Source organism: Gadus macrocephalus, chromosome 10 (genome assembly GCF_031168955.1).
Source record: "Gadus macrocephalus chromosome 10, ASM3116895v1".
NCBI classification, from domain to species: domain Eukaryota; kingdom Metazoa; phylum Chordata; class Actinopteri; order Gadiformes; family Gadidae; genus Gadus; species Gadus macrocephalus.
This window is the reverse complement of record NC_082391.1, coordinates 23011196-23020884: the sequence shown is the minus strand read 5'-3', so window position 1 is coordinate 23020884 and position 9689 is coordinate 23011196. Positions and strand designations below refer to the sequence as shown.

At 53.1% G+C, this 9689-nt stretch overlaps 1 protein-coding gene across 1 annotated transcript; it reads left to right on the top strand.

Annotated features, from left to right (window-relative positions):
• Positions 1–1095: 1095 nt before the first annotated feature.
• Positions 1096–6810, top strand: reep2 (receptor accessory protein 2; the record flags this gene model as incomplete). Its single annotated transcript, XM_060062961.1, is given in 9 exon segments — positions 1096–1355; positions 1865–1922; positions 1924–1962; positions 1964–1987; positions 2489–2602; positions 3666–3789; positions 3792–3848; positions 5352–5530; positions 6164–6810. Coding segments are annotated over 9 exon segments (924 nt in total), but the record flags the coding sequence as incomplete, so codon positions are not given.
• Positions 6811–9689: the final 2879 nt, after the last annotated feature.

Below are 9689 nucleotides of genomic sequence, written 5' to 3'. Positions count from 1 at the left end.
AAACGAGTCCTGCTGTAATCATAAGGTTATTAAAGGTTAGGAAAACCAAGTGTCTGTAGGAGAATCTCCTCGAAGAAGAAAAAAATGCAATGTGAGGGAAAGATAATAAGATGATGATAATGCATTGGGACATTGGGGCAAGGGGATTGGTCCAAACCCACGTTACACTTGATCGATTTAGGGAGCTCAGCCAATCAAACTACCATTTGGAGATCGTTTATACAATCACTTAAAAAAACATAATCCATAATACTACCAAACATAACGGGCTTCAACTGATTCAGGGTTAACTTTCCTCTTTATGGGAACTTGAAACGGGCCTTGCAGTAACGAGTGGTTCACCAGTGGGGGCGCTGTCTGGATGTATTTGTATGGTTTGGCTCCCCATCCAGCCTGCATGGTCCAACTGTACCCGTGTGGGTCAAGGAAACCGATACTAGCACGCAGGAACAGCTCTCGGACGGCCCGGAGAACTCTAGCAGAATGCAAAGTCGCCTTGCACTTCCTTTATTTCGGATGTAAAGTAGGGACCGGCAGGAGAGGCTATGGCGTCCTGCCCTGGCCCTGGCCCGCAGCCCAGCCCCCCTCCCGGGACCACAGCCTCCTCCTGGAGGGTTACCATAGCAACCTCCTCTCAATGGATGGCTGGCAGGCGGCCGCGTGAAGGCCGAATAAGAGTGAGGGGCGGATGCCATTTTTAGAGCGGCGGTTTGTCGGCCTTCTCCCGGTTTGTCTTGCAGAAAGGGTTAAGTGATTCAGCCGCACCGGATTAAATGATTCATCTTCATGCCCGGGGCGCGCTTCCCTCCCTTTATCCACCAGGAGATAGCAGACCTATATTCAGCCAAAAGCATTTCTACGCTACAATATCTACGATGTAAGGCCGGCCCACGCCTCGCATCTCTGTAACGCCGCCTTGTAGCCGTGGAACTGATTTGATAAACGTTGTATCGAATGCCCCCAGTCCCAGTCCCCCCCCCTTTGTCTCAGAGAGCTCAGTCATGCACGATGATGCAATCAGAGTGCTCCACCACATAGGGTGTGCGTATTGGCTGGACGTGGCCCAGTATGCACACATGAAGCCCCCCCACGTGATGGCCCACACGGGCCCCAGCCTGGTCTACTGGGGGGCCTGACCTGATTCCAGATCGTGTGTGTGTGTGTGTGTGTGTGTGTGTGTGTGTGTGTGTGTGTGTGTGTGTGTGTGTGTGTGTGTGTGTGTGTGTGTGTGTGTGTGTGTGTGTGTGTGTGTGTGTGTGTGTGTGTGTGCGCGCACAGGTGAAGTGGATGATGTACTGGATAGTCTTTGCGCTCTTCTCGACGGCGGAGACGCTGACTGACCTGGTGCTGTCCTGGTGAGTCCGTAGGGCTGATCTGGGTTTAATGTTTATCAAGCATTTATTGTGATTACTTTGCCCAATATCAGGATTGTGGTTCACTTTTTGCGGTTTACTTTTTGCAATTTAGTCTTTGATCAAAATATTAACAATGCAATGAATAATCTGTGGAGCTGCAATATATTTAACCACTTTTTTTTTAGTTTATGTGATAATAATACATTTTTATTTATTAATTGCAACCTTTCACGATAAGATAATTCCGTAGGCCAAAATTGCCATTTAAATTATTATGCAATCCATATCCTAAACATATCCTAATCTATAGAAAAATAAAACGCTTTCGGGAAAACATCAATGGAACCTTTTAAGTGATATTTACTGTTTTCTGTTCTCATTCCTCTCTTGGTCTACTTCTTCTAGTGTTCTATCCATTACACAAAGTGGTTCTGGTCTAGTTCCCCTAGTGTTCTTACCGGTGTCTCCTCCCTCCTCTGACCCTATCCTGTCGGCCTTCTGGTCCCCAGGTTCCCGTTTTACTTTGAGCTGAAGATTGCCTTTGTCATCTGGCTCCTGTCCCCCTACAACCAAAGGCTCCAGTGTCCTCTACCGCAAGTTCGTCCACCCCCACCCTGTCCAACAAGGAGAAGGTACCCACTTCTACCTCATTGTTATTAATGCACCAGTCTAAGCTCAATATCTCAACCCATTCTGGGGCTTAGATAATGCCTTGAATAATCTACCCTCATATAATGTCCCTCATATCTCTCTCTGTCTCTGGCTCTCTTTATCTCCCCCCCTGTCTCTTTCTATCTCTCTCTGTCATTCTCTGCGTCTGTGCTCTGTCTCCTCTCTGTCTGTTTATATTCTTGTCTGTCTGTCTGTCTGTCTGTCGGTCTGTCTCTCTCTCTGACTCTGTCTGTCTGTCTCTCTGACTCCCCTCTCTCTCTCTCTCTCTCTCCTCTCTCTTCTCATCTCTCTTCTCTCTCTCTCTCGTCTCTCTCTCTCTCTCTCTCTCTCTCTCTCTCTCTCTCTCTCTCTCTCTCTCTCTCGTCTCTCTCTCTCTCTCTCTCTCTCTCTCTCTCTCTCTCTTCTCTCTCTCTCTCTCTCTCTCTCTCTCTCCTCTCTCTCTCTTTCTCTCCCCCTGGCAGGAGATAGACGAGTACATCACCCAGGCCAAAGACAAGAGCTACGAGACTATGATGCGCTTCGGCAAGAGGGGGCTCAACATCGCGGCGACCGCAGCCGTCACTGCGGCAACCAAGGTAAGCTGCACTCACCGCCCACCTGAGACGCACACTCCTCTGACTCAGCCGTACTGGGGGGCTCGGGAGCTCCTTGATGAAGCTGTAGAGAGGATTGGAGGGCTCTGGTTTGAGTGTGATTAGGTAGAAATGGCTCAGCGATCCGTCAGCTCTTAGTGAGTGGAGTGCGATGTGAGGATGTTTTTCCAGTAGACTGCGTCGTGCCTCTGCTGGAGCTGAGATGTTCGACCACTCTCGGCTCAATGCTGGCCCTTCAGGGCAGCACTTCCCTAACGGTTAAGGGAAAACAACCCCCCTGTAAATCAGATTTGTGCTTTCATCTCGACAGGGGAGGGAGGGAGTGTCAATTTTTGTTGGCGTTGACGTTTTTATCCTGCACCGCTATTCCGCTAGTTCTCTCGACAGTCGAGCAAACTTGCCCACAGCGTCTTTTTAAGGAACAAAGTTTGATTTATGCAGAAGTCCCGACGCTGATCAGATTGTCGTGCCGTGCAGGAGCCCATGAGCGGAGCTAAGCGATCCTGCAGGACATTGGGTCCATTGGGTCTCTGGGTGTGTTCAGGGCCAGGGGGCTCTCTCTGACGAGGCTCTCTGACGAGGGCTCTCTCTGACTGGGGGTTCTCTCTGACTGGGGGGTCTCTCTGACTGGGGGTTCTCTCTGACTGGGGGGTCTCTCTGACAGGGGGGTCTCTCTGACTGGGGGGTCTCTGGGTGGTTTCAGGGCCAGGGGGTCTCTCTGACTGGGGGGTCTCTCTGACTGGGGTTCTCTGGGTGTGTCAGGGCCAGGGGGGGTCTCTCTGACTGGGGGTCTCTGGGTGTGTTCAGGGCCAGGGGGGTCTCTCTGACTGGGGGGTCTCTCTGACTGGGGGTCTCTGGGTGGTTTCAGGGCCAGGGGGGTCTCTCTGACTGGGGGGTCTCTCTGACTGGGGGGGTCTCTCTGACTGGGGAGGTCTCTCTGACTGGGGTGTCTCTGGGTGTGTTCAGGGCCAGGGGGGTCTCTCTGACTGGGGGGTCTCTCTGACTGGGGGGTCTCTCTGACTGGGGGGTCTCTGGGTGTGTTCAGGGCCAGGGGGTTCTCTCTGACAAGCTGCGGAGCTTCAGCATGCAGGACCTGACCATGATCAACGCGGACGACGACCTGGGGCTGCGCTCCACGGAGGCCCGCCCCCGACGGGACCCCCTGGAGGACGGGGTTCAGGGGCCAGCACGCTGCCGCGCACCCGCACCACCAGCACCCGGCGGGAGAGTGAGTGGACGCACACACAGAGTGAACGCACACACAGAGTGAACGCACAAACACACACGCACACACAGAGTGAACGCACAAACACACACGCACACACAGAGTGAACGCACACACACACACGCACACACAGAGTGAACGCACACACAGAGTGAACGCACAAACACACACGCACGCACAGAGTGAACGCACAAACACACACGCACACACACAGAGTGAACGCACAAACACACATGCACACACAGAGTGAACGCACAAACACACACCACAGAGTGAACGCACAAACACACACGCAGTGATCACACGCAGTGAACAACACACACACAGTGATCACACACAGTGATCACACACAGTGAACAAACACACACGCAGTGATCACACACACAGCAGCGTAAGAACTCAGTTAACAAAACACACGCACGATGCAGAGTTAGAACACTCACACGAACAAAGAGCGAGCACACACACACACACACACACACACACACACACACACACACACACACACACACACACACACAACACACACACACACACACACACACACACACACACAGAGAGACAAAGACAGACAGACAGACAAGCGCGCACGTTTAGAGTGATAATACATAGTTAACAAACGCACACGCAGAGTTAGCAGACTCACACACACACACAAATGAGCACTCGCATGCAGACTGAGCATGCACACACACACACACGCGCACACACACACACACACACACACACAGACACACAGACGTGCAGAGTGAACACGCACACACAAAACACACGGGGGAGGGGGGGGATAAAACAGGGACTCAGCCCCACATGAGTAATGTGTGGCGCCCCCAGAGAGCCCGGCCAGGACTCGCTCACCAGAGCTGGGGGTTTACATCAGAACCAGCGTGGGGGGGGGCTTTAGGACGGGGTGCCAGTAGGACGGGCGGCGAGCGGGGCTGTGGTCGGGCAGCCCGGCAGCGGTCATGTGATTTAGAGCTGCTGCAGAACGCCAGAGATGAAACGCTGGCTCAGGATGGGGGGGGGGGAGAGAGAGAGGAGGGAGAGGGACCGAGCATGTGACTCCAGTGGGAGGAGAGGCCTCTTTGTGTCCGACGCTCCTCTGTGTGGGTCGCACACGCTGCGGTCTGAATACAGAGAGAGAAGGGAGAAGGGAGCTCCCGCAAACGTATCGGAAGCAGAAAGAAATGTATTGCTCTTCTCCAGACCCTTCTGCGGGGCGAACTGAAGTCGTCGGCAGAACGTGGGGGGGGGTACCCAGTCTAGCTTTTTTGTGAAAAATCTAAAAGTGGAAAATAACATACAAAACAATATAGTTAATGCAGCGGCTTTCAAGGCCCGGGGTTAATTTATAAACCACATAAAGAGGCCTCGGGTAGCGGCCATGCAGCAGAATCGACTGAAGTCACGAGCACGTTACCCAGGGGGGGTGCAACCTCTCCCTGACCCCGCCCCACCGGTCTGACCCCCCCCCCCCCCCCCCCCCCCCCCCCTGTGTCCCCCCAGCCCGCTCCCTGTCCATGGTCGTCCCTGACGACGCCTCCTCGCAGCACGGCTCAGACCAGTCGGACACGCGGACGGAGCAGTCGGACGAGGACCCCACGGAGAAGCCCCCCAAGCGCGCCGCCGCAGCCACCACCACCGCCGCCAAGGTTGTCAAGAAGCCCGCCGCCAGCAAGACGGAGGTAGGAGCCCCCCCCCCCCCCCCCCCGGGGTCAAACAACCCGTTATCCATCCCAATAGAGGATCAGTCTTTAGATCGCTAACCAGAGGTCTGATGGCGGAGGGGGTTGGGTGATGGTGTCGATCCGAGGCGGGGATCTGTACGCCTGTGATCTGTGATCTCTACTTCTGAAGGCATCGTCAATACCTCCAGAACGAGGCGTGGCTTCATGCCTTGCAGCCTCTTTAGAGGAACCTTGAGTCTGATGGTGAGCCGGGCGTTTAATGACGCTGTCCCGCCCGTCTCCGCCCTTAAGTTCTGCTGTAACAAAGTTAGACCGAACCTGTTCCATGCACAGTAACGGCCACGGCCACCAGAGGGCGCCAACGATGCATGGATTTGTTTTGTACCGTCAACAGAATAATAAGTAGTAGTAATAATGTTTGCTGCCCCAAATAATAATCTGTTTGTCTGCAAGCAAACGCCCCCCCCCCCCCCCCCAGAGTGGGCGATTCGGTGAATTATTTATAGGGAAAATGTCATCCCAAATTTGTAGCATATTTCCAGTTGTTGAGAACGACCTGATGAAATGCGAGTGTAACGGTCGACCAACACCTGCCCTCTCCCTCTGCCCCCCCCCCCCCCCCCCCCCCAGACTCAGACCAAGGTGGTGAAGAAGACGACCAAGAAGAAGGTCATGGCCGCTAGCGTCGAGACGCCCTGATTGGACCGGCGAGGCGCTCAGCCCCCCCCCACAGTACCGCCTCATGGGCCCCCCCCCCCAACACCACCCACACACACACTCCAACACACTCCCACACGCCCACACGCACCCACCTCCCACACACACTCGCAGGGGGTGAAAATAATGCATTTAAGTTCTGATGTCGGAAACGCGTTTTATTAACGACGGAACCCCCCCCCCCCCTCCCCCCCTCCCTCCCTTTGCCGCTACCCAACGTCCACGCGGACACGGACGTGCAGAACACGCGTCTTCCCAAGATTACAAAACTCGTTGGGGGTGGGGGTAGGGGAAAGGTCTAGGGTCAAAGGTCAGATGTGGATCATAGCTAACATCCCATAAACTCACCCGCTCCTTCCCTGGCTGCTTGCGTCAGGCCGCTCATCGTCTCCCTGACTAAATGTTGTGCGTTTTGTTTGATCAGACCTCTAATAATGGCCGTGGTGTTCATTCAGACCTTGTGGTTCGCTTCGTGTCGGCCCCCCGCCCCCCACAGCCCAGCTCCTGTCGTGGCCCGGCGGTCGGGGCTCCAGGTGTCTGCAGGCTTAATCCTGATGTCTCTCGCACGGAGCCCCCACTGGCCCAGGCGGTGATGCAGCGTTCGACGCACCCTGGAGGGTCCTCAGCGTGTATCGGTTGACCTCTGACCCCGGTCCCCAGGAGCACCACCCCCTCTGTCCCCTCCCATTCACCCCCAGACCCGCTGACTTCACGTGCGTCGTTGCTTTTGGAGTCTGTACCCCTACTGGTGGCTCCACTCCGTCCCTGGAGTCCAGCCGATGAACAAACCAGAGGCGTCGTCTCCGGGTCGCCCCGCTGGCGCTGGGCGGTTGGCTCCTGTCAGGAGGAACCATCTCTTGAGCCGTGAGCACATTAGGATAGCGTTAGCGGCACGCTCAAGCTTAAGTAGGCCAAGGTTGTGCTTACCGCCTCCCCCCCCACTCTCTCTCTCTCCATGTCTTCCCTGAGCTCACCCCCCCCCCCCCCCCCCACTCTCTCTCTCTCCATGTCTTCCCTGACCCCCCCCCCCCCCCCCCCCCACTCTCTCTCTCCATGTCTTCCCTGACCCCCCCCCCCCCCCCCACTCTCTCTCTCCATGTCTTCCCTGACCCCCCCCCCCCCCCCACTCTCTCTCTCCATGTCTTCCCTGACCCCCCCCCCCCCCCCCCCCCCCCACTCTCTCTCTCTCCATGTCTTCCCTGACCCCCCCCCCCCCCCCCCCCACTCTCTCTCTCCATGTCTTCCCTGAGCCCCCCCCCCCCCCCCACCCTTGTACCTGCTGGAGTCCGTCTAACACATGTGGGTTCGGGGGCATTCAGCATCCTACCCCCCCCCCCCCCCCACCGTCCCTCCGCGGTTCGGCTAACTGTAACACTGCTACTTTCTTACTCTACTTGCATTTACCTAAACGTTAATGTGTAGCGCACTCTTAACTTGTGTTGACGCTAAGCTGAGTCGTCTGCTAATCGCATCACCGTATACCATGAGGACTATGTGGAGCCTTTTATTTAATCTATTTATTTGTTTACTTGTCGTCTCAGCCTCTTGACTCCGCCTCTCTCTCACCCTCGCTGACGCCCTCGCTGACGCCCTCGCTGACTGACCTCTGACCCCTGTAGACCGTACCGTCGTGAACACGCCTCAAACGGCGCCGGCTGGCTGATGGACCATCCGTCGTTCTCGCAGCGGTCCCAAAGTGTGCTCAAACTGCCAGTGTGTCGTCGTGAGACATCAGATGGGGTCATGACCTCGACGGAGGGCGTCTGCGCAGCCTGTGGTCCGATCTGGGGGTACACGGTCTGGTAGTGAGGCGTTGAGGTACAAGGATGCTTTGAGCAGAGCAGTAACGCTGGTGTAACATCATGGGACTGTCTGGTCAGGGCTCCAGGAGTCGGTCTCTGTAGCAGCACCGTGCCACCCTAGAGAAGGTGTTGATGGGCTGGGAGGGATTGGCCCTGACTCTGACCAATGTCTCCATTCCCCAGGATCAGAGGTAGTTCCAAATTAAATATTAAAGTATTGTCTTGGTGTCCGTTCAGGACTGGTTTTGCGATGGGCATGGTTATTTTAGGACTGGGAGTCATTTAAAGCATGTTGTGATTATTATTATTATAATATATATTTTTTTCTTTCGGTGACTATTTTAAACCACAAGAGGGAGACGACCCATATCATTTCAGGGTAAATGATTTTACAGTCTGTAAATAGTAACTAACTGTACAAATGAGCTTGCTGGCCTTATTCTCTCCTTTCTCTTTACTTTATTTTATTTTTAAAACCCGTTCATCTCAGTTCAGAATCTTTTTGTCGATCTGAAACCCGACAAACCGTGTTCTGACGCCTTTACGAGGTCTTTATCGGCGTTGTGAACAGGAACCACCGCGGCCAGAACTTCTGTTGCCGTGCTGTGTTGCCGTCCGCTCCAACTGCATCTGTTTTACCCCGCGCCTCACGGTCTATGCTGGTGATTTACTTTTTAAACGAGGCAAAGGGAGGACTTTCTGTTTTTAATTTGCTGAAGTTTGCACCGAGGCAGGAGAACGCTGCGACACCTCAACACCTCCGCTCCGGGGCGGAGAGTCTCTCGTTACGTTGACTTTGGTTTATCTTCTGTGAGCCTTTTTAAACATGTGTTGCTGATTTGAGTTTATTTAATTTAAATGCATTGGGTGCCGTGTTGTGCACGGGGACTTTGACAGAGAGAGGATATTCAACTTATTAAAGTGTATTGTTTGTGCCAATGCTAATAAAGTACACTCGTGCGCTGGGATAACGGTAGCTAACGCTGTAATTTACAGTTAACGAATCTCTACTAATAAAGGAAAGGAGAACTGTAATGCTCTACGTGATTTCTTCCATCTGAAGCCTGAGTGGTGCATGGCTTGGTGATTGCCTCCGGATCTGAATGGTTATTTAGAGTGAGAATGCACTTTACACCAGAGGAATGGTTCGGTTAATCCTGCAAACACAATCACTACACCTTTTAAACCAAATAAAGTTTCTGGAATGGGTTTGGTTGCAGCTATAGTAAGACATTACAAGTGATTAATTTAGCATCCATTTGATGAGACAAGACTTTCACTTCCAAACGTCGTCTGCTATCTGTGTATGCGGGTGTGGAAGAAGAACACTAATCAAAATTATAATTCCTAACGATGGCAGAAATGGATTTTTGCATGTAGAAAAGTATTTTAATGTCTTCAAGTTAAATAATGTCTACCATTTCAATAACCTCGAAATAAACAACCCTCAAAACAATTCAGATTAAATGCATTTATACATTTCAAATTTACTGCTTTATATGTATAGCATTTCTTGGTGAGCAGATCTGTTTAGAACTTAAACCAAGAATAGAAGTCTTTCTAACAGAATTATGTATATATTTTTAATACTGCTGCATTCTGTTATTTCGCCACATAGTGGCGCTGTCGCTTTAGGA